At 53.6% G+C, this 24676-nt stretch overlaps 1 protein-coding gene across 9 annotated transcripts; it reads right to left on the bottom strand.

Moving 5' to 3' along the window:
- Window positions 1-480: 480 nt before the first annotated feature.
- On the bottom strand, window positions 481-23304 carry SLC2A8 (solute carrier family 2 member 8). 9 transcript variants are annotated; one of them, XR_004031426.1, is made up of 12 exons: window positions 23178-23304; window positions 22926-23088; window positions 22393-22599; window positions 20163-20262; window positions 17408-17604; window positions 16293-16436; window positions 16028-16136; window positions 15106-15279; window positions 14538-14683; window positions 11322-11661; window positions 5147-5300; window positions 481-1879 (listed from the first exon to the last, which is right to left on the bottom strand). XR_004031426.1 is itself a non-coding variant. In XM_030817845.1 (10 exons), the coding sequence occupies exons 1-10, from the start codon at window positions 23231-23233 to the stop codon at window positions 11485-11487; spliced, it is 1473 nt and encodes a 490-aa protein (XP_030673705.1). In that variant the 5' UTR covers window positions 23234-23304; the 3' UTR covers window positions 11145-11484. The 9 variants fall into 9 exon arrangements, 4 of the variants coding, with proteins under 4 accessions (XP_030673705.1, XP_030673706.1, XP_003264208.1 ...); XR_004031427.1 differs by lacking the exon at window positions 481-1879 and adding an exon at window positions 4274-4588; XR_004031425.1 differs by lacking the exon at window positions 481-1879 and having other exon boundaries at window positions 5015-5300.
- Window positions 23305-24676: the final 1372 nt, after the last annotated feature.

Raw genomic sequence — 24676 nt, 5'->3', positions numbered from 1 at the left:
GATGTCCTTGAGGGCGAGTTGGGTTCCCCTTCTGGAGGCCATTAGTGCTTGTCACAGCAGCGTGTTGGGAGATGGAGTCTGAGGGCCGTGATCTGTGCTCCCTCTGGGAGTGTGGTCTGGAAGGGACAGAGGAAAGAGGAGCAGGAGGAGCCAGAAAGCAAGCAGGCGCGGTGGCTCACGCCTGGAATCCCAGCACTTTGGGAGGACGAGGCAGGCGGATCACCTGAGGTCAGGAGTTTGAGACCAGCCTGGCCAACATGGTGAAACCTGTCTCTACTAAAAATACAAAAAATTAGCTGGGCATTGTGGTGCACGCCTGTAATCCCAGCTACTCGGTTGGCTGAGGCAGGAGAATCGCTTGAAGCATGGAGGCGGACATTGCAGTGAGCCGAGATCACACCACTGCACTGCAGCCTGGGCGACAGAGTGATACTCTGTCTCAAAAACAATCAAACAAACAAAAGAAACCAAGCAGAAGCAGGTTTCACCCCCTTCGGCTGATCCTGCCTTGTCCAGCAGGCTGAATGAGCTTTGGAGCCATAATCAATCACTCTCCACTCTGTTGGGGACCAGAGGCAGCGTCATCCTGCCCAGGCCACAAGGCAGCAGCAGAGAGCGTCACAAGTCAGCTGGTGGGATTCTGCCCACAGCTCCAGGCTCAGTAGGTGCCAACCCCAATGGCCACTACAGGGTTGCTGGCTTAGCCCTGGGATCCCGCATACGCCCACCAGGAGGTAGCTGAGTGTGTCTTGCTCTAGCTGATGCACTTCCACCCCTGGTCCCCAGGGGGTGTCAGGGACAAGTCTCTGGTTTGCAGAAGCCAAGTTACTCTGGGGCAGGAGCTGGGATGGTGTAAGCGGGTAGTGGGCGTCCGTGGGCCGTGCAGATTTCGGTCCTGGGCTGGGTAAAGCAAGCTTATGCTGCACCTGTCCCCTGGGGCTGTTCTATCCAGTGCTTCTCTCCATAATCCTTTCCTGATGGCGCCAGGCTGGGCTTCTGGGGCCCCTACAGGATGGTCAATGGGGGCTGGCTATGGGTCCGCGAAGCATTCTGTGCTCTGATGGGAAGGCTTAAAGGGAAATTAAGGGACCTCTGAAGAGTATGCATCCCGTTATTGGCACCGGTAAGTGGGTACTGGTAGCAACAGCAGGTGGTGCGGGTGGGAGTTGCCAAGAGGGCAAGGTAGGAAATAGAATATAAGGAGAAAAATGATTGAAGATCTCAAATGTCCCTTTATGAACCCCCCCGGGGCCTCCCACCCGCCTAGCACAGCTCCCCACCTTCACCACGCCCCCTGCCCCACCCGCACTCACACCAGTAACAACAGCGGCCATTGCCTGAGCACTTACTCTGTCCCATCACCAGGTTCAGGTGCTTTACATAATTCTTGCCTTTCATCCTCACAACTCCATGAGGGAGGTAGTGCCATGATGCCCATTTTACAGATGAAGAAACAGAGGCTGAGAGGGGTCAGGTGAGTTGTCCACATCACGTAGGCAGGGAGTGGAACAACCAGAATTGGAACTAAGCACACTGACTCTTAGCCTCCGTGCAGACTCCAGCAGAGAGCAAAGGAGAGAGGCTGAGGAAGAGTTCGAAGCCACATTGACATGTTCCTTGCCCACATGTTTACCATCTCTCTTGTAGCCTGGGGGCTGACACATCCTCCTGCCTTCCCTCTTTTTTCTTGTGCAAGCCCTGGTTTGCAGAGGCTGGAGAACAGCCAAGCCAGAGCTGGGAGCAGTCTCTGGCCTGAAGCCCCAGTTGGAGAAGTCATCCAGAACAAAGACCAGTCTTCTGTGAGGTGGATGAGAGTGGGTGTCCCGAGCAGAGGCTGTAGTTTAGGGAGGTTAGGCTGATTGCCCAAGCCCTGTGTGGCCTGAGATATCAAGCAAAACAGCTGTCTCAGTCATTAGATACCTAATGTGTGCATGAACCTGTCTCGGGTCCTCTTCCTTGGTCCATGGTGTGGACTCCCCGATAACTGATTTGGAGATGAGGGAATAGGTCCCTTTGAGACGCAGCCCATGTGTAACCTTCTGGGGTGTAATAGCTTTGACAATGTACACCCCTTGGCCAGCAGTGACACCTCTAATGCTCTAATGTTCCCTCCTATGGAAGTTTCTGTTCAGTTAGGCACAGGTCTCTCTTTTTTTTTTTTTTTTTTTTTTTTTGAGACAGAGTCTTGCTCTGTTGCCAGGCTGGAGTGCAATGGTGCGATCTTGGCTCACTGCAGCCTCCACCTCCCTGGTTCAAGTGATTCTCCTACCTCAGCCTCCTGAGTAGCTGAGACTACAGCCACGCACCACCACTCCCAGCTAATTGTTTGTTTTTGTAGAGACGGGGTTTCACCATGTTGGCCAGGATGGTCTCAATCTCTTGACCTTGTGATCTGTCTGCCTCGGCCTCCCAAAGTGCTGGGATTACAGGCATGAGCCACCACGCCCAGCTGGCACAGGTCTATCTCTAGTTCTACCATCTCTATCTCCAACTCCATCATCTCCATTTTCCCCACCATCACCATCACCTCTATCTCCATCTCCGTCACTCATCTCCATCATCTCTCTTCTGTGCCACTGCTCTCCCCTCTCTCTTTGATGCTGCTATTGTCTCTCTCATCTTCCTCTAAATTTATATCTATATAATAGCAAAATTAGCAATAAGCAGAAAACTGGAAACAACGTAAATGTGGAGCAATTGGAGTTAAGTTCTGATGTATTTAATATGGGGTTGACTTCAGTTCTGACATATTTATATGATGAAATAATCCTACATTCAACATATTTGAGTACCTGTCTTTGCCAGGCACCACGATTCCAAAGGCAAACAAATACTAAGTAATTATTAAAATGATGCAGAAAGTTTAGTTCAAGATGGTGAATTAAACTTACACATTTACCTCCTTTTCTCCCTTGCCAAATCCCACTGAAATGACATTGGAGATGTATAGAAATGAACACATCCATAACAAAACATAGAATAGGTAGAGAGGTGGGGGAGGGGGAAGACTTATAACAGCTACTGCAGTTAAGCTGCCTAGTTCTTTATTCCTAAATATGGACAACTGAAGCTCACCAGATATTTGAGATAAACCAGCAGCATAAAAGAGATGGCCCAACATAAACAAGCAGATCACCTGATCCCAGAGGAAGTCACAGAACAGAAGACAACTTTGAAAAAGCGTGTAAGTAGCTGTATTCCTCATAGTGAATGCCAGGTTTGGTGTGGTGGAGGATGTGAGCAGCTGGAACACTCCTACACTGCTGGTGGGAATGCAAAATGGTGCAGCCACTTTGGAAAACAGTTTGGCAGCTTCTTAAACATATGACATGACCCAGCGAGTCCACTCCACACAAAGACTTGTATGCAAATGTTTACAGTGGCTTTATTCATATAGCCCCAAGTTGGAAATAGCTGCACCACCATGCTGTTATATGGGCTGAAAGAGGTTTCCTCACTACACCAGGGTCCACCATCATTAATGCTTTAATAAAAATTCTTCTCAAGGCTGCTTTACTTCCAAAGGAAGCTGGAGTCATTCACTGCAAAGGCCATCAAAAAGCCTCACACTCCATTGCTCAAGGCAACAATTATGCTGATAAGACAGAAAAAGAAGCAGCCACTATTCTTACTTCTGTCCCTCATGGCCAGTTTTTCTCCTTCTCATCAGTCACGCCTACTTACTCTCCCACTGAAGTTTCCACCTATCGATCCCTCCCCACTGAAGGCAAATGGTTCTTAGACCAAGGAAATACTTCCTTTCACTCTCACAGGCTCATTCCATTCTGTTGTCCTTTCATAACCTCTTCCATGTAGGTTACAAGCCACTAGCCTGCCTCGTAGAACCTCTCATTTCCTTTAAGACATTTGCCCTGCATTTCACTCCATCCTTGGCTACCTTCCCCCTGTAAGCCAGAGCGGGTGTGAGGAGGGGAGACGGTAGAAGGATTATAGGGTTGGGGAGCAGAAGCTGAGGAAGAATTAGGACGTGGCTCAGCCTGGCGAGGAGCAGCTTGGGGAGGAGGGAAGAGGTCAGATGGGTCCATAGAAAAGGAGGATTCAAAGGACTTGCAGCTTGGGGTGGAGACTGAAGGAATAGACAGGAGAGAAAGAAGAAAGATTTAGGACGAGTCACACTGGGAGCAGAGACTAGGGAGGGACAAATGTGTAAAAGAATGCCTGGACATCAGGCACCTCAGACTATGCCCATTTTACAACAAAAATTATCTAGTTCTTGTAGGATGGAGAAATTGAAAGCACCGTTTTCTGGCTATTTAGAACCATTATCGAGTTTGTACTGGGGCTAAGTGGTGTTGCAGAAGAAAATAAGACACTTAGGTTTTAGGTCAGGTGAAAGTTGAAGAGGTTTTACGCTTTTGAGAACAGAGGCTAAGGGAGAAGAAGGGGGAATGGAGGGTGGAAGGTTGCCCATAGTGAAGGAGGCAAGCCCAGAGAAAAGAGAGGGTGGAGACACAGAGAGGGGGGCGGGTACTTGCCACCCAGGGGGGTGGTACTTGCTACCCAGGGGAGGTGGTACTTGCCACCAAGGTGAAGGATCAAGGCAGGCCTCCCCATGGTGATCAGACATCTCTAGAATGGGGGTGAATAATCAGGCAGGCATCCCTGCAGTGATTAAACACCAAGGGAAGACTGTCTTCCCGAGTCCATGACCGGTGCCGGCGTTTTTGGTTCACAGATAAAACGTGTCTCAGGCCGGGCGCAGTGGCTCACGCCTGTAATCCCAGCACTTTGGGAGGCTGAGGCAGGTGGATCACGAAGTCAGGAGATCGAGACCATCCTGGCTAACACGGTGAAACCCCGTCCCTACTAAAAATACAAAAAAAAATTAGCTGGACGTGGTGGCGGGCACCTGTAGTCCCAGCTACTCGGGAGGCTGAGGCAGGAGAATGGCATGAACCCTGGAGGTGGAGCTTACAGTGAGCCAAGATCGCGCCACTGCACTCCAGCCTGGGCGACAGAGCAAAACTCTGTCTCAAAAAAAAAAAAAAAAAGTGTCTCCTCTGTCTCTACTGGAAAAGGAAAGGAACTGAAATTAAGGGAAGGGAGAGACTGAAGGGTGGCGCCGAAATTGAAAGAGGTTGGGGGATAATGAGAGGTTGGAGAAGAGTAAAAAGTGGCTGCTTACCCGATTTAAAATTGGTGAGGTGTTTCTTGGGCTGGTCTGAGGACCCGAGCTTGTGGGTGGATTTTTCTCATGGAGCAAAGAGCAGGAGGACAGGGGATTGATCTCCCAAGGGAGGTCCCCCGATCCGAGTCACAGCACCAAATGTCATGCGTGTCTGTGTAAAGAGACCACCAACAGGCTTTGTGTGAGCAATAAAGCTTTTTAATCACCTGGGTGCAGGTGGGCTGAGTCCGTAAAAGGAGTCAGCAAAGGGAGATAGGGGTGGGGCACTTTTATGGGATTTGGGTGGGTAGTGGAAAATTATAGTCAAAGGGGGTCATTCTCTTACGGGCAGGGGCGGGGGTCACAAGGTGCTCAGTGAAGGAGCTTCTGAGCCAGGAGAAAGAATTTCACAAGGTAATGTCATCAGTTAAGGCAGGAACTGGCCATTTTTCACTTCTTTTGTGATTCTTCAGGCTATCTGGATGTATACATGCAGGCTTGGGCTCAGAGGCCTGTCAGTTACATGACTGTATACATTTGTCATAAGTCATTAGATTTTATACTTACAATTATTGAATTTTACTTAAGTAAGTAATGCCTCAATCAAAGCTGTTTTTTTTGAGACAGAGTCATGCTCTGTCGCCCAGGCTGGAGTACGGTGGTGTGATCTCAGCTCACTGCAACCTCCTCCTTCCAGGTTCAAGCAATTCTCCTGCCTCAGCCTCCTGAATAGCTGGAATTAGAGGCGTATACCACCATGCCTGGCTAATTTTTGTATTTTTAGTAGAGACAAGGATTTGCGATGTTGGCCAGGCTGGTCTCGAACTCCTGACCTCAAATGATCCGCCCACCTTGGCCTCCCAAAGTGTTGGGATTTCAGGTGTGAGTCACTGTGCCCAGCCTAAAGCTGATATTTAAAAAGTGAAAATATGTATCCTTAGAGAAAGTCAAACAGGCAAGCCATTAAAAAGAAGAGCACAGGATGCTACAAAAAAGGCACAGGTTTAGAAGATACCAAGGAAACCAGGAAAATTAAAAAAAAATAATAAATAAAATAAAAAGGCACAGGGAACAAGACAGTATTAGAAATTACTGCCAAAACAGAGTGGCGATTTTCATGTCAGACAGGGTCAGACCTCAGAACAAGGGGCAGTACCAGGGATAAAGAGGGCCATTTCCTAAAGATAAAGGATGGAGCAATCAGGAGAACAGTACAATCCTAAATGCACAGGTGCCTAAGAACAGAGCTCCCAAATGCCAGACAAAGGCCAACGAACTACAGAGCTGGACAATACACATGCAGAGGTGAGATTCCAACACCCTCTCTCAGTAATCGACAGAATCAGTGGACAGAAAACCTGGATTTAGAAGACGTGATAGTTAATTTTATGTGTCAACCTGACAGGTCAAATATTATTCTGTAAAGGTGTTTTTGGATGAAATTAACATTTGAATCAGTAGACTGAGTGAAGCAGATTGCCCCCCTCAATGTAGGTGGGCCTCAGCCAATCCCTTGAAGGCCTGAGTAGAACGAAAGTAAGGGGAAACGCTTCCTGACTATCTTGAGTGGGGATGAGAATCTTTTCCTGCCTTCAGACTTGAACTGCAATATTGGTTCTTCCTGTATCTCCAGCCTGCTGGCCTTTGGATTGAAACTGCACCATCAGCTCTCCTGGGCCTCCAGCTGCTAACTCACCCTGCAGATCTTGTGACCTCAGCCTCCGTAGTCATGTGAACTGATTTTTTTTCTTTCTTTTTTTTTTTTTTTTTGAGACAGTCTCTGTTGCCCAGGCTGGAGTGCAGTGGTGCGATCTTGGCTCACTGCAGCCTCTGCCTCCCAGGTTCAAGCGATTCTCCTGCCTCAGCCTCCCAAGTGGCTGGGATTACAAGAGTATGCCACCATGCCCAGCTAATTTTTTTGTATTTTTAGTAGAGACAGGGTTTCATCATGTTGGCCATGCTGGTCTCAAACTCCTGACCTCAAGTGGTCTGCCTGCTTTGGCCTCCCAAAGTGCTGGGATTACAGGCATGAGCCGCTGCATGCTTGGCCTTCATGTGAACTGATTTCTTATTTCTCTCTCTCTCTATATCTCTCTCTGCATACACATACAACCCCCCCCCACACACACACACCATTAGTTTAATCTCTGGAGAACCCTGATTAATACAGAAGCAGACTATTAAACAACTTGACCTAAGTGACATTTATAGAACACTCTGCCCAGCAAACAGCACAGTCCATATTCTTTTCAATTGCACATGGAACCTTCACCAAGATAGGTCTCAATACATTTAAAAGGATCAAAATTATGTTAAACATGATTAACAAAACAGAACATTTTGTAGAAGAGCTAGAGGATTAAGTAAAAAAAATTGCTAGAATACAAAGACACTGAAAGAGTATATAAGTGAAAAATTGAGGGAGGATACTGTGCCAGGAAGCACAGTGTCTGCTAGAAATTTCAGAGGAAACAGAGAAAATCAGGGGCTGGGATGTGAGGATGAAGAAGTAAAAGAAGAACAAGTTCCCAGAAGAAAGTATTGAGATTCAAAATCTCATGGTATCAGAGGCGTTTGAACCAGAGCAACTTCATCTTGAGTAGGGGCGGGGTAAAATGAGGCTGAGACCTACTGGGCTGCATCGCCAATGCCAATGGTGAAGGCATTCTAAGTCATAGGATGAGATGGGAGGTCACCACAAGATGCAGGTCATAAAGACCTTGCTGATAAAACAGGTTGCGATAAAGAAGTCGGCCCCAAACCCACGAAAACCGAGATGGCAACCAGAGTGATCTCGGTCGTCCTCACTGCTACACTCCCACCAGCGCCATGACAGTTGACAGATGCCATGGCAATGTCAGGAAGTTCCTTTATATGGTCTGAAAAAGGGTGGCATGAATAATCCACCTCTTGTTTAGCATATAATCAAGAAATAACCATAAAAATGGGCAACCAGCAGCACTTGGGGCTGCTCTATGGAGTAGCTTTTCTTTATTCCTTTACTTTTGCTAATAAACTTGCTTTCACTTTACTGTATGGACTCGCCCTGTCTCTACGAAAAAGAAAGAAAAAGTGACAGTAAAATAAAGGCTTTTTAGGCATGGAGAAACTTGCTCCCTCTGTACCTGTCCTGAAAAAATCACTGATATCAGACATGGTAGCCCTGTGAAGGTGTAGCCCTGCAAATTGAAATGGAATCCAAGAGGCCGGGCACGGTGGCTTATGCCTGTAATCCCAGCACTTTGGGAGGCTGAGGTGGGCGGATCACTTGAGGTCAGGAGTTCAAGACCAGCCTGGCCAACATGGTGAAATCCCGTCTCTACTAAAAATACAAAAAGTTAGCCTGGCATGGTGGCGGGTGCCTGTAATCCCAGCTACTCGGGAGGCTGAGGCAGGAGAATCACTTGAACCCAGGAGGCGGAGGTTGCAGTGAGCCAAGATCGAGCCATTGCACTCCAGCTTGGGGAAAAAGAGCGAAACCCTGTCTCAAAAAAAAAAAAGAAAGAAAAAAAGAAATGGAATCCAAGGAGCAAGGTGTGGAACCCAAGAAGCAGAGAAATTAACCCAGGAATCAATGAAAAGAAAACAGCTTTGCAGCAGGTCCCCCAAAACAAAAGGTCAGAAGGAGAAAAAAATGGATTCCATGCAACAGCTAGCATATTACAAAGGGGAAAGACCTCAGTCACGTGGTGAAGAAAATGATGCGTTTCTTAAGAAGGAAGAAACAAAAAAACAAACTCCAAGAGAAAAAGAAATCTAATATTATCATGTCCTAAATAAGGTACAAACTCAAATCTGGCATTATTTTAATTAACTGATGTAGTATAAGAGAAAATCCATTTTATATTGCTGCTTAGAATATTCCTTTTTGGGGCCGGGCATGGTGGCTCACGCCTGTAATCCCAGCACTTTGGGAGGCGGAGGTGGGCGGATCACGAGGTCAGGAGATCAAGACCATCCTGGCTAATACGGTGAAACTCCGTCTCTACTAAAAATACAAAAAATTAGCCGGGCAAGGTGGCAGGCGCCTGTAGTCCCAGCTATGCGGGAGGCTGAGGCAGAAGAATGGCGTGAACCCTGGGGGGCGGAGCCTGCAGTGAGCCGAGATCGCGCCACTGCACTCCAGCCTGGGTGAAAGAGCGAGACTCCGTCTCAAAAAAAAAAAAAAAAAAAAAAGAATATTCCTTTTTGAGTAACACAGGCTGACTGACATAGGATTATGTCTTTAAGTCCATTTCGTTAGGTTTACAGTAATGATGTTTATATAACCATAATGTTGTGAATACTTCCTCCCCGCATTCATAAGCTCTGGGTTTTATATATTACTAACCTAAAGCCATGTATCAGTGGCTTTGCTTGAGCAAAGGATCATCTGGACTCAGAAAGCTTATTTTCAAGGCAGCTTTAAAAAAGTCGAGTGGCAGGGCAGCACTGTTCACATTTTGATGTGCACCTCCCCATCACCTCCCCCCACCTCCCCATCACCTCCCCCCACCTCCCCATCATCTCCCCCCACCTCCCCATCACCTCCCCCCACTTCACCATGATCTCCCCCCACCTCCCCATCACCTCCCACCTCCCTATCACCTCCCCCACTTCCCCATCACCTCCCCCCACCACCCCATCACCTCCCCCACCTCCCCATCATCTCCCCCCACCTCCCCATTGTCTCCACCCACCTCCCCATCGTCTCCCCCACCTCCCTATCATCTCCCCCACCTCCCTATCATCTCCCCCACCTCCCCATCGTCTCCCCCTACCTCCCCATCGTCTCCCCCACCTCCTCATCGTCTCTCCCATCTCCCCATCATCTCCCCCGGCCTCCCCATCTTTTTCCCCACCTCCCTATCTCCCCCCACCTCCCCATCGTCTCCCCCACCTCCCCATCGTCTCCCCCCACCTCCCCATCTCCACCTCCCCATCATCTCCCCCACCTCCCCATCATCTCTCCCACCTCCCCATCGTCTCCCCCACTTCCCCATCGTCTCCCCCACCTCCCCATCGTCTCCCCCTACCTCCCCATCGTCTCCCCCACCTCCCCGTTGTCTCCCCCACCTCCCCATCGTCTCCCCCACCTCCCCATCTCCCTCCACCTCCCCATCGTCTCCCCCACCTCCCCATCGTCTCCCCCACCTCCCCATCGTCTCCCCCACCTCCCCATCTCCCCCCACCCCCCATCATCTCCCCCACCTCCCCATCGTCTCCCTCCACCTCCCCATCATCTCCCTCCACCTCCCCATCGTCTCCCTCCACCTCCCCATCGTCTCCCTCCACCTCCCCATCTTCTCCCCCCACCTCCCCATCATCTCCACCTCCCCATCTCCCCCACCTCCCCATCATCTCCCCCCACCTCCCCATCATCTCCCCCCACCTCCCCATCATCTCCCCCCACCTCCCCATCATCTCCCCCCACCTCCCCATCATCTCCCCCCACCTCCCCATCATCTCCCCCACCTCCCCATCATCTCCCCCCACCTCCCCATCATCTCCCCCCACCTCCCCATCATCTCCCACCTCCCCATCATCTTCCCCACCTCCCCATCATCTCCCCCAACCTCCCCATCTCTCCTACATGCTTGCTTTGGCCCATGTTAAGCTTCAGTCTGAAGCTCCAGTCGGTGGCAAGAGGGCAGCCAGAGCCCTACATCCATAACCTCCAAGCACAAAGCTGATGGTAAGAATATATCTCTAATGATTTTTATTTTATGTATGTATGTATGTATGTATGTATGTATGTATGTATGTATGTGAGTCTGTATTTTTGAGACAGATTCTCATTCTGTCCCCCAGGCTGGAGTACAGCGGCGCGATCTTGGCTCCCTGCAACCTCCGCCTCCTAGGTTCAAGGGATTCTCCCACCTCAGCCTCAGCAATTCTCCTGCCTCAGCCTCCTGAGTAGCTGGGATTACAGGCAGGCGCCACCATGCCCAGCTAATTTTCTATTTTTAGTAGAGACAAGGGTTTCACCATGTTAGTCAGGCTGGTCTTGAACTCCTGACTCCACACGCCTTGGCCTCCCAAAGTGTTGGGATTACAGGCGTGAGCCACCGTGCCCGGTTCCCCTTTGTATTTTACTTTTATTGTTAAATGGTTTACAAAAGCATATACAATTTTATACCAGTCTGGAAAAAAAAGTGCTTGATAAATTGCTACTATTACTTCATTGAGATGCAAAAAGCAATATGGTTCTCACCCGATTAGTGGACTGCCACGCAAGCACTGGTAATGCGGATGCCGAGGTGCGGCCATTGCCACGGGAGATGCTCCTGCGAGGAGACAGGACCCTGCTTCTGGAAGGCCCGCGGGGAAACTGGATTTGCTACAGCTGAGAGTTGTTCAAAGTCCTGTGCACGGTTTCACACTTCACTGAAATCAGAGCAGCTGCTGCAGATCTGGAACTGATGTGATGCGGCGCCTTGCTCTGCCTGGTCCACGCTGTACTTCAAGTGTCGCAAAAACAGGCCCTTGCTCTCTGCCCTCATGATGTGACTTAATGGGAGATGCCAAGGTGGGCAGGCGCTGGGGCTGCAGGTCTGGGAAGTGGACAAAGCAGCCGTGAGATGGGAAGAATTGTTCCCTCTACGTAGTGTCGCTAGACAGCCTGTGTGTTGGAAGTGAGATCTTTCAAGATAGAACTGAAATCTTTTTTTTTTTTTTTTTTTTGCAGGGGTGGGGTTGGGGTCTCGTTCTGTCTCCCAGGCTGGAGTACAGTGGTGCAGCCTCGAATTCCTGGGCTCAAGAGATCCTCCTGCCTCAGCCTCCCAAAGCACTGGGATTAAAGGTGTGAGCCACCATGCCTGGCAGAACAAAATCCCAACAGAGATGTTATCTCTGGAAAGGGGTGGCTGGAAATAGTTTTATCACTGTTTATCCAAATAAACGAGTTAATATTTGTAAAGTGCTTAGGACAGTGCCTAGCAGCTGGTGAACAGCTATAAAAATGATATTAAATCTGCTTTTTAATTTCCCTACAATGAATACATATTAGCTAATTAATAACAAAATTATAAAAGACTTCTGGCTCCATTAAAGTCAACAGAACAAAAGGTTTTTTTTTTTTTTTTTTCTGTCCATTTTTTAAACTCAACAAGATTTGATGGCTGATGACCCAGGGAACTGAGCCCAAGGAAGGAGCCAGAAATGACTTCTCCGTGCCAAGGGTAAGCTTGGCTGACCATGAGCAAGTAAAGCCACAGGGTGTCCCGGGCAGCGCCTGTCTAGTCCTGGAAGTGATGGGAATAAACCCTTTTCAAACAGCTTGCACAAAGCCCAGAGACACTGACCTGATTTTCTGTGTCAATCTTTATTTGGCAAACAATGTTCCTTCCCGATAAGGCAGCCCCGTGAGAGGAGCGACCGGGTGCCCAGCACCCAACCTCCAAAAGCACCTCCAGCCAGAAGACAAAGATCCCAGAGGCCCACCTCCCCTTCCGCTGCTTTAGTGTTGCGCATGGAGGGCTGACCGCAGGTCTGCAAAGCTCGAAGGTGTTCCCGAGTCCGCAGAGCAGCAGCAGGAGCTGGAACAGGAGGCAGTGAGCCTCCTAGCCCCGGGTCGTGGGCTGGAGGGAGCATGACAGGAAGGAGGGACCCTGCAAACCAAGGCTCCGAGGGACTGTGCTCCTGGATTCTGGCTCCCCTGGGGCAGGCAGGGGCTCTGGGCTTGGGCCTAGCTTGGAGTCACAGGCTTGCTCCATCCCCTAGTGAGTGGCTGTCATCGCCCCTCAAAATGGGCTGTGATTTGTTCCAGAGTCTTTCCTTTAGTTTCAGGGACACAGAACAAAGTGAAAAGGACACTGAAGATGCAGAAAGCGGAGGCAAGCCAGAAGGCACCATAGGGCCTGAGGACCTCCTGCAGAGAGAGGAAAGGCCACGGGTGGACACGGGGAGACATCAGGAGGCCCCACGCAATCACTGAGACAGCTCTGCCACACCGGGTGGTCCAATCCCCTGACCCAGCCTGCCCTGCCCAAGGCCACACCCATTTTGTCTCCACCCAGCTCTGGGACATGGAGGATAGTCTGGCATCCAGCCTGGTGGCTTGGGCCGAGCACTGTCCAAGATACCGAGGTCGTATGGCTGGGGAAACTGAGGCTCACAGCAATGAAGTGACTGCCTCAAGGCCAGAGACCCGCTATCCAGTGACAGCTGGGCTCCTGCTCCAGGTCTGACTCCAGGGCCCACAGACCGACCCTCCACCCTCAGCTTTGGCCCCACCCTGAGGCCCCCAGGGGGTTCTTTCGTAGTGTGGTGGAAATGGGTGAGACAGGGCAAAGTGAGCATGGCCCCAGGAGCACATGGGGACTCTCAGGGCTAGTGGCATGGAGGCAGGAGTGAGCCGTCCCCTTCAGTCAGAACCCGTCCCTGCCATCCCCCACCACTGTGACCTCCCATGTGCCAGAACTAAAAAGGTGCTTCGCAGCTCCTGGTCCTCCGGGACCTGCTGATCTCTCCCTCCTTGAAGGCCTTCTCTTGGCCTCTTGGACAGTTTCTCTCCTAAAAAAGGACTGTTAGGTCCTTCGTCACCTCCTTCTTGGCTTCTTTTCCTCCTTCCTTTGCTGCCCATCCCCTCCCAGCTGCAGCAAGTAATCTCCACCCCCAGGCATCGGCCCGGCCCCCCGATGTGCTGCCTAAGCGGGTCCCAAGCCCTGCACAGACCCCAGGCTGGCCCCTCACTCACCCGCCCCACCACATCCTAACCCAGCCCCACTGGGGTTCATTCCCCCGCCACTGCCATGGCCTTTCCCATCCTTGTCATAAAGGGGACCCTGTCCATCTTGTTCATTGCTCTCCCTGGTGCCTTGAATGGGCACATGCCAGGAGACCTGGAGGGCACAAATGACTGAACAAACAACCAGATCATCTACCCCAGAACTGTCTGTGTTGGCTGGGAAGCCCCGGGATAGGGACCACACCTGTGCCAGTCCATCTGTGAGAAGGCAGCAACAGGATGAACTGAATTAATGCTCCCATCAGTCTTAAGAGCAAGCTGCTGTTACTCTCCTCCAGTTTCAGCCAAAGAAGCGGGCTCAGAGAAGGTAAGCATCATACCCAAGGTCACACAGCAAGGAAGTAGCCAGGGTGGGGCTGCAGCCCAGTCCTGTCAACTCTTCCCATGTAGACCTTAGGCTCAAGGCCCGCTTTCCTGACATTCACTAAGGGGAGAGGCCAGCTGTGCTGTCTGACTGCCAAGACAGGCAGAGGACTCCCAAGGGGTCACAGCCTGGGTTCCCCATCTGGCCCAGCCCATCTGCCTCCACTTCGCCTTGCCCAAGATGGCCAGTGGCCCGGGCATGGTGGGGCTCAGGCTGCACGTAAGGCCACGACCTTGGGTCTTCTGCAATACAAGTGGTTTTAGAAAGTGCTTCTCGACTGACTACACGAACGTGGTGCTGGTGGAGCCTGCACTCACCATGAGGCTGCTGAACTCCTTGGTCACGAGAAAGGCCATGAGCCAGTTGGTGAGGACGCAGATGCCTGTCGCCACGCCCTTGACATGCAGAGGGAAGATCTCTGACATGAGGAGCCAGGGGATGGGCCCCCAGCCCACCGCAAAGCCTGTGGGAGTGAGACAGGCAAGACAGGCAGCAGGGCCCGCGGGGCTGGGCTCCTTGGCTCACTGCAGAGCCAAGAGACCCAGCTTCCCAGCCTGTGGGGCTGTGGGGTCCTGGATCCCAGTGTGGTCCCGCCAGCTCCATGCTTTCCTGCCAAGGCCGCGGCCAGCCTCTTCCCTCCTCAGGCACAGGCTCTGTCTCTGAGATGGGGTCACAACGGGGCCTGCTCGAGGGCCGCTCAGGGGATTAAGTGAAAGGAACGCAGAGGGGCCTAGTTCAGCAGCTGCATGTGGTCAGAGCTATAAACGCAGAGCTTGGAACCTACGAGGCGAGAGGTGAGGCTGGGGAAGACCTGCCAGGAGCCGCCAGAGCAGGGCCGGGGGATCACCTCCCACTCCTCGCCCAGCTTCCCACAGGCCCCCTTACCGGCGATGAAGAGGCACATGCTGCCCACAGCCAGCCAGGCCAGCCCCACGCTGGCATCAACAGGCTCTGCGGAGACAGGCGCCGAGAGGGCCACGTGCGAGGAGTTGCCAGCGCCACCCTGGGTCAGCTTGAAGTAGGCGCCGAAGGCACTCGTGCTGAACACCATGACCACACCTGCAGGCGGGAGGGCGGCAGTGGGCAGGGCACCCGGGGACAGCCCAAGGCGAGGCAGCATGGCCTGGATGCTTCTGAGAGGGGCAGGCCCGGCTCCCAGAGAGCGGCCAGCTTGGTGTTCTGGCACCTTGGCCGCAGGAGGCCTGACTGGGTGGCAGCCACCCCGCCTTGGACCTCAGCGAACTGCAAATAGTTCCTGGAGCAGACCCTCTGGGCCGAGGAAACGGGAGGTACCGGCGCAGAAGCAGCAGCAGGTAACCCTCAGCCCCGACGGTCGTCTTTGCAGCAGCTGCTGGGTACCAAATGTCCATGCGCCGCAGCTCTTGCTGAAGGCCTCACGTGGATCACCTCCCACTCCTCAGAATGGCTCTGAGGGAGGCGCTGCTATTACCCCCATTTCCCAGAGGGGGAGACTGAGGCTCAGAGAGGTAAAGTCACTTGTCCAAAAGGACCACAAACTCCTGAGTCACTTGACCTTCCTGGCCCTCAGTTTTCCCATCATAAGCTGGGGCTGTGACGGTGCCTTCTGGTGGGTTCACCACAGAGGTTAAAGGCATGGTGTGGGAGTGCCACTAGCATGGACAGGCCTGCAGTGAGTGCTTGGTTACGAGCTGCTGTCAAATCACGGCCGCATTAGTCCACAATGTTTGTCATCACAAATATTCCCTTTCCTCCTCCTGCAATGTGGTGGCCTTGGCAAAGGCCCTCCAGCCCATGGCGGGGAGGCTGCACAGGGGTGAACCCTCACCTGACAAGACCAGGAGCAGCCTCCGCCCTGCTCTGTCCATGATGAGAGCTGCCACAGCTGTGAACAGCACCTGGATGACACCCACGATGACCGAGGCCAGGCTGCTGTCCTGGGGGAGACAGAGCCCAGGCAGGTCAGGCGGGCCAGCCGAGAGCTGGGTCCCTCCCTCTCCGGGCCTGTGCTGGGTGGCTGGGCCCTGGGCTTGGGGAGGAAGCTCCATCTATGTGGGGGCTGGAGGAGGCAGGCCAGGCAGAGGCCCTTTTACCTTGAACTTGGCCTCTTCAAAGATGGTCTCTGCATAGAACATGACGGCGTTGACGCCTGACAGCTGCTGGAAGGCCATCAGGGAGACACCGATGATGAAGGGCTTGTAGATGCCGGGCTGCCGCAGCAGGGCCAGGTGGAAGCTCTGCTTGACGGATACTGGCCATCAGGATTTCTCTCTCCCCTCCCGCAAGCGGCCCCCCTCTGTGGGCCTGCTGTCCTAAGGCTTGGAGAGTGTCTCGGCGCCTCATCCCAGTGCCCCCTGTGTCCTCAGGTGTGCAGACAAGTCCCAGCCTCCCCATGTGTCAGGTGAAATGACCCTCACCTGCCCAGGGCACTTCCTGATAGGTGGGGGGAGCCACAAAGAGGTAATCTGGGCAAAGAGCAAGCTGCCGCCCTCATCCCTGCCACCACCAACACATCCAACACCTGCCTCAGGTCTGGGCCTGGCCCTAGCTGAGCACCTCCTACAGCTCTCTCCACTGACCCCTCCCCCTCCCACTGACCCCACCCTCCTCACTGACCCCACCCTCCTCACTGACCCCACCCTCCTCATTAAGCCCCACCCTCCCCACCAAGTCCACCCTCTGAGCCCCACCCTCCCCACTGAGCCCCGCCCTCCTCCCTAAGCCCCACCTTCCTTCCCCCCACTGAGCCCCACCTACCACTGTCAAGCATGTGCTGACTCCCATGTCACAGGTGAAGAGCTAAGGCTTAGGTGAGGGGCAGTGTGGGGGCTTCAAACCCATGTCTGGGTGACTCTAAAACCCAGACTTTTAACCCCCTATCCTGCCTTACAACTCCCTTGTTAAATCCAAGTCCTCAGCTCTGCCTCTGTATCCCCCACCAGGCCTGGCCATTCTCTTCCTGGGACAGTAAGGGTCAAAACTCGGGCTTTGCTGGTGACTTTGAAGGCCAGGGCCCAGCTCCGTGGGGCTCCAGCTGTCTTGACCTGCTCAAAGACAGGACACACTGGGCCTGTCCTCGCTGAGGGTGGAGGGTGGACAGGCACCTCCCTGTCCCCCACCCACCAAGGGTGTGGCCTTGGAAACAGGCTGTGCTACCTTCCTGTGACTGCTGTCCCAGTCCTGTCAGCTCTGCCTTCCAGCCTCTCACCTGCTCAGCCCCGATAGGGGGGTCTTCCCAGCCCTGCTCGGAGCCCCACAGGAACCGCAGGGCGGCCATGGCCTCCTGGTGCCTGTGCTGAGTCAGCAGGAAGCGTGGGGTCTCGGGCATGAAGCACATGAGCAGCAGCATGAGGGAGGGGGGCACGCAGCCCAGCACGGCCAGCCAGCGCCACTCCAGCACCCAGCCTGCGGGGGGTGGGTGGGGGAGGCTGGCGTCAGAGCCAGGGTGAGCCAGCCTGGGCCTTGCCAGCCTCAAAGACTCAGCTTCAGAGATGGGGCCTCACTGCCTCTGCACATCTGCCCTTGTGTTTGCTACTGACATTGCCATTATCACAACTGTTCATGAGGGCACATGGCACGGGCCAATCACGCCAGCTGTGGAAGCGACGGTGGATTATGACAACACGGACATTACTAGGCTGCATCTGTTCAGCGAAACATTTATGTAGCCACAAAACAAAGGATGAGGTGCTTGCTGCATGTCCGCGTGGTACGATGTGGCACCATTTGTAGAAGAGGTCGGGGAGGGAGGATAAATATGCATATCCCTCATAGGAACAGACTCTCTGAAGGCTACCAAGAAACAGGCAATGGGGGCTCCCCCAGACAAGAAAGGGACAGAGGCGGAGGAAACTTTTCACTGGACATCTCTCCACTCTGGCACTTGAGTGTTGAGTCATTTGAATGCATTATCTATTCAAAGTATACATGAAAGTAGAGAGGTGAGAGGATTTTGCTGTCTTGACGTATGAAGGACAGCATTTAAGTGCAGAATTACCTAGGTTTATATAAAGTTAAAAGCTTCTCTTACAAAGGGGCCCTGGAATAAATGAGTCTAGGGCATTGCTGCTTTAATTATTAATTTTTCGTAAGCCCAAGGCTTACCCATCCCTGGTTCCCAGTGGAAAAATACCTCTAAGACAGCCATGATGTCCCTATTTTTCTTCTGTGCTGGGGGTGAAGACAATCGTTCTATGAAGTCTAGTTGTTGGAACATGATTGCCCCAATGTGAAGCAAACGTTGTCACCACCATGTCACTTTGTGGAGTTATTAGAGTTCACCCACCCCAGTGGATCAAAACTCACAGAAATTGATCAGGAAAGGCAGGAGAAGCAACAAGCACATATTAAGATGAGCTGAAGATAGTGCCACGGGTGGGTGGACACCCAGTACCTGTCCCCGAAATGATGAATGTCAACACCTGCACACAGTGGGGGCTTTGGTTTATTCAGGTCTCCCAAGGTAGCCAGATCGCTGGCAGGATTCTGAATTTGTTAGGGTGGTTAAGTGGGTAAAAATGAAACACCAAAGACCTGTGTATCATCCACCCTGAAGATGCAGAGGGCTTGTGCCCTGGGCCAGGCCATAGCCCGTCAGGCCCCTGAGGCCTCCTACCCCGATGATCCCCATGGTTCTCATGTCATCCCTTGACAATTCTCATGTGGAACCCACTGTTAGGCCCTTTTCATGTGTCACTTAATTTAATGGACAGGTACTGGACTAGATGAGGTTATGCCCATTTCAAGACAGAGAAACTGAGGCTTCCAGAGGTGGTGTGACTTGGCCAAGGTCACACAGCACGTAGGACAGGCTATCCCCAAACCCAGGATGGTCAGATGTGAAGCCTGCCCTCGTTTTTTCTTTTTTTTTTTTTGAGACAGAGTCTCACTGTGTCGCCCACACGGGAGTGCAGTGGCGCGATCTCAACTCACTGAAACCTCAGCCTCCCGGGTTCAAGCCATTCTTGCGCCTCAGCCCCCCAAGGAGCTGGGATTACAGGTGCCCACCACCACGCCTGGCTAATTTTTGTATTTTTAATAGAAATGGGGTTTCACCATGTTGGCCAGGCTGATCTCCAACTCCTGACCTCAAGTGATATGCCCGCCTTGGCCTCCCAAAGTGCTGGGATTACAGGTGTGAGCCACTGGGTCTGGCCTCTAAAGCCTGGCCTCTTTCTAATGAGAACACACCTGCCTCCTGAAGCTTCTTCATGCTGGCCCAGCTTTGCCCTTTGGGGTCCCTAGGACCTGGCCTCCTTCACGTTGCAACTCGCTGACATGGTGAATCCGGCACTGACATTCTCAGGGGGACTCGCTCAGCCCTTTATGTGCCTGGGCTGAAGATTTTTACAGGGACCCACCCACCTCTGGAGCCCTCTGGTTTGTCACTGCACAGTAAGGTACTGACCTAACCAGTCAGCCCTTCCCACACCCCTAGAGGGGGCTTCAGGAAAGATGAGGATATCACCTTCTCCAGCTCTCCCTGGAACTCAGTCATAAGACACAACTATCGGCTGGGCGCAGTGGCGCACACCTGTAATCCCAGCGCTTTGGGAAGCTGAGGTGGGCGGATCATGAGGTCAGGAGATCGAGACCATCCTGGCTAACACGGTGAAACCCCGTTTCTACTAAAAATACAAACAGCCAGGTGTGGTGGCACATGCCTGTAGTCCCAGCTACTTGGGAAGCTGAGACAGGAGAATTGCTTGAACCCAGGAGGCGGAGGTTGCAGTGAGCCGCCACTGCGCTCCAGCCTGGGCGACAGAGTGAGACTCCATCTCAAAAAAAAAAAAAAAAAAAAAAAGACTCACCTATCCCAAGGTCCCAGGAAGGTAAGCCTGGCATGTTGGGCACTGGCTGTGTGACCTCAGACAAGTCCCTTGACCTCACTGAACCTCTGTTTACACATCTGTAAAATGGCCACATGACCACAAATGGGAAGCAAGAGATAATGACAACTATACCTGCCAGGTAGGCCAGGAGGATGCCGACGACGACCATCAGCTGCACACAGGAGCCGAGCAACCCCCGGACTGCTGGGTAGGCGATTTCGGAGATGTAGACCTGCCAGCAATAAGATGAGGATTTATGGCTGGGTGCAGTGGCTCACGCCTGCAATCCCAGCACTTTGGGAGGCCGAGGCGGGCAGATTACCAGAGGTTGGGAGTTTGAGACTGGCCTGACCAACAGGGAGAAACCCTGTCTCTACTAAAAATACAAAATTAGCTGGGTCTGGTGGCGCGCATCTGTAATCCCAGCTACTCAGGAGGCTGAGGGAGGAGAATCACCTGAACCCGGGAGGTGGAGGTTGCGGTGAGCCAAGATCCCACCACTGCACTCCAGCCTGGGCAACATGAGCGAAACTCCATCTCAAAAACAAATAAATAAAAATTTTAAAAATTTTTAAAATTTAAAAAATTAAAAAAAAAAAGATGAGGCTTTACTTGGGCTCCAAGATTTCTTAAAATGGAAAGGTCTCAGCCATTCCGAGCTGAGGAAAGTCCTTGCAGGGGGTTATGGCAGGCCCTGAGGCCCCTTAGTGGAACCTGCCTAGGTGAGCAGAGCCATCCCCAGGTCCCCACAACTGAAAGATCTGTGGCAGGTGTTTAAAAGGGATTAAGGGTAATGGAGAGGGCTGCATATGATGACGAGAGGCGGTGGGCACAGAGCATCTCAAGCCTTCGTTTAATGTGCACAGACACCCTGGATAAAACGTAGATTCCGATGCAGTAGGTCTGGACAGGCGAAAGATTCCACCTTGCTAACCAGCTCCACGTGATGCCCACCCAGGATCCTAGCCCAGGGCCCACGCTTTGAGTGGTGGCCTTGGACCAGAAGCATGAACTCTCTGCCTCGGTCACTACCAGTGGCTGCCACTGCTCCCTCCTGGGCCCACAGGCCACCAGGCCCTCACCCATGCATCTAAGGTTATTCCATAGCTTAGGCCCCTAACACAGGTGTGCTTCTGCCCAGTTAAAAAAACCAAAGTGGCCAGGCGCGGTGGCTCATGCCTGTAATCCCAGCACTTTGGGTGGCCGAGGTGGGAGGATCACCTGAGGTTGGGAGTTCGAGACCAGACTGACCCACATGGAGAAACCGTATCTCTACTAAAAATACAAAATTAGCTGGGCTTCGTGGCGCATGCCTATAATCCCAGCTACTTGGGAAGGCTGAGGCAGGAGAATCGCTTGAACCTGGGAGGTGGAGGTTGCGGTGAGCCAAGATCGCACCATTGCATTCCAGCCTGGGCAACAAGAGCAAAACTCTTGTCTCATAAAAAAAAAAAAAAAATACCAAAGACATAAAAGGCCCAGCTTCTTCCCCACCCTCTTCTGGTCCAACTGCTGCTGCTGGTTAGCAAATGTTGGTGAAATGAGCACCCAGGGAGGGGCTTGAGCGGCTACTTTCAACCTCACTTGGGTGAGATATTGTCCAAGCCCATGGCTGGGGGCAGTTCATGGTTCACCAAGCTGTCAGGATCCAGTCCTCCACAAGCCATGCCAGGGGCTGTCTATCCAAAGTCCCACTGAATCCTGACCACTACCTCAGGGGCTAATGCCGTAATCCCTGTTTTCCAGAGAAGGAAACTGAGGCCCAGGGAGGCACTCTGCTCAGGTTAGTGGCAGAACCAGGATTTGATCCAGATGTTCGGGGCTCCCAAGTGGGCAGTCTGGGTCAGGAAGGGGAAAGGGGGAAGATGGGGAAGCCAGAAGGGCTGGCCTGTGAGAAGGGAAGGGGAATACAGAGGCCAGCAGCCTTTGCCCCAAGAGAAATCAGGACAGGAACTTCCTGCTAATTGCAGCCATTGACCCGAAGCCAGGGATGAAAACCAAAATGTAGGGAGTGGGCTCCTGTGGATCATCCGCAGGTTTGTAGAGCAAAAGAGGGGCACAGCTAAGTGGGACAACCCTGAACCAGCAACTGCTTCCCCTCTGACTAGCTGTGGACCCTGCCTGGGCAAAGGACTTCACCTTTCCGAGACTACATGTCATGACCTCAGTGTAAAATGGAGAGAACAGCAGGATCCTTCCCAGGGTCGATGGGAGGGACCGCGAGATAACGCAGGGACTTCAAGCCTGGCACCCAGAACGTCCCGCCAGGGGGAGCCGCGCCCCCAGGCCTGGGGAGCGGCTTGTCCCACTCCACCTCGGTCTCAGGCCGCGAGACAGGACACTCGCGAGACGGGACACTCACCGGGGCCACTAGGGAGGCAACACCGCAGGCCAGGCCGGTGAGGAGGCGGCCCCCCAGCAGCATCCACACGTCCTGGGCCGCGGTGATGACGGCAAAGCCGGCCACGAAGGGCATGGAGCACAGCAGGAGGCTCAGCTTGCGCCCGACGCGGTCCACCAGCCAGCCGCCCAGCACTCCCCCCGCCGCGGCACCCAGGGTCACGACGGCCTGGAGGCGGGCGGCTGCTGAGGAGGGGGCGCCGAAGCCACAGCCCATCCTTCCCCTCCGCCCACCCCCCGCGGGCTCGGAGGCAAAGGAGCCGGGGGCCCGGCGCCCGTCCCGAGGGGAGGGGTGGGGGCTGAGGGGCTCGACGCCCGTCCCGAGGGAAGGGATGGGGGACAGAGAGGCCCGATGCCCGTCTCGTGGGGAAAGGTGGTGGCAGCGGGGCCCGATGCCTGTCCCGAGGGGAAGGGTGGGGGGCGGAGGGTCCCGATGCCCGTCCCGAGAGGAGGGCGCGGGGTCCCAGGGCTGGAGGAGCGAGCCCGGGGCCTCACCCCGAACCAGGAGGCGGCGGCGTCGTCCAGGCGCGGGGCCGGGGGCGCGGCGCGCTGCAGGCTCGGGATGGCCGGGGAGCTGTAGCCGAGCGCGAAGCCGAAGCTGAGTGGGCCCAGGGCAGCGGCGAAGGCGGCGAGGAAGACGCGGCGGCCGCGCGGCGCGCTGCGGGGACAGGGCCGGGGGTGAGCGGAGCGGACTCGGAGGGGCGGGAGGGCGAGGCCGCGTCCGGGCGTGGGTTCCCCGGAGCTCACCTGCCGCCAGGAGGCCCCAGAAGCGGCTGGGTTTCCTCTGGGTCCTCAGGCGTCATGTCCGCGGCCAGCTCTGGCGCCCGAATCGCCACCTGCCGCGCGAGTGCGGCCCGCACCGGCCTCTCGCAGCCAAGGGCGGCGGGGGGCGGGGGACGGTGCTGGGTGGGATCGGAACCGCGGAGCTGGAGCAGCCAATAGGAACGCAAGGCGGGGCTAGTGAATACGCTAGGACCCGCCCTTCACGTTAAAGCAGACCAATGGAAGCATAGAGTCGATTAGCGAAGCGCGCTGGAACCGCCCCTAGGGCGGAGCCGCCCAAGATACAGGTGGGGCGGAGTTTCCGTCCGGGAGAACAACCACCCAATTGGAGTGTAGTGCGAGCCCGTAGACGGGACCAGAGAACTGCCTCAGAACTGAGCTGGCCAATGAGGTTGGAGGGAGGAGTTTTTTTTCTGGCACCTCCTCTCAATCTGGCTTCAACCAATGAGGGTAGGGGCGGGGCGAAGGCGAAGCACGTGGGCCTCAGCCGGAGACTTCCCGCCCCCAACTCCGAGAAGCTGCATCTGTCCTGCCCGGTCCGGTCTGCAGTTCCTGCCCCGCGTTAATCGCTGCCCTGGGGCCTGTATTGGAGGCGTCTGACCTCTGCCTGGGCCCAGCTCTGCAGGGGAGAGAGCCTCTAAGCAGACTGTCCTGGAGCGCCTCCCTCTCCTCTAGGAGGCCGAGACTGGTCAGACACTCCCGCTGGGCTGCTGGCGGCGGAGGCGTGGCCCTGTGCACCGAAACCCACTTTCATGCTTCTCAGATTGCTGAAGGCTCGGGTCTCCAGGTGCTGAGGACCGGTGGTAGGTGGGGTCCCCCAGATTTGTATGTGTGACAAATCTGGGCTCCACTCCCGCTCTTAAGTGCCACTCACTTCACAGGGAGTCCTGACTCTTGAATCTTCATCTACCTGCCTCCATATTTTGAGTTCCCTGTGGATTTTAATGCCACCTTCTCCCCGTGTGCACCCAAGTCGAATGATGAGGCACTGTTGGATCTCACCACTTGTACCCAATTCATACCCAACACACTGGGTGCAGGCAGCTGCGGTGGAATACTAGTGTAATTCTGGAAAGAGCCAGGGCATGGGAGTAAGAGGCTTGGCTTGTAATCCCTCTCTGGGCCTTGTGTTTCCTCATCTCTAAGTGGGGATGACCATTATCTTCCAGGAGAGTTGTGAAGCAAGGTAATGTATGTAAGACATGTGAAGCACTCAAAGGCTAACCGGTATGATGAAGATAGTCATTTGACATATTGCAGTCACCTGATGGTTCTAGCAGCCAACATTTTTCAATATGACCACAAGACTATCTTTAAAGACTTAGGCAACTGCCCTGTACTCCCACAGCATCTAATGCTTGATAACTCGAGCACTACATGTGTATTCTTATCACAGCATTTATCACTGCTTTGTGATCTCCTGTTTACTTCCGTCCTTCCCCCAATGGACATGACCTCCTCTG

Source organism: Nomascus leucogenys, chromosome 8 (assembly GCF_006542625.1).
Source record: "Nomascus leucogenys isolate Asia chromosome 8, Asia_NLE_v1, whole genome shotgun sequence".
NCBI classification, from domain to species: Eukaryota; Metazoa; Chordata; class Mammalia; order Primates; family Hylobatidae; genus Nomascus; species Nomascus leucogenys.
This window is presented reverse-complemented; position numbering and strand designations above follow the sequence as displayed.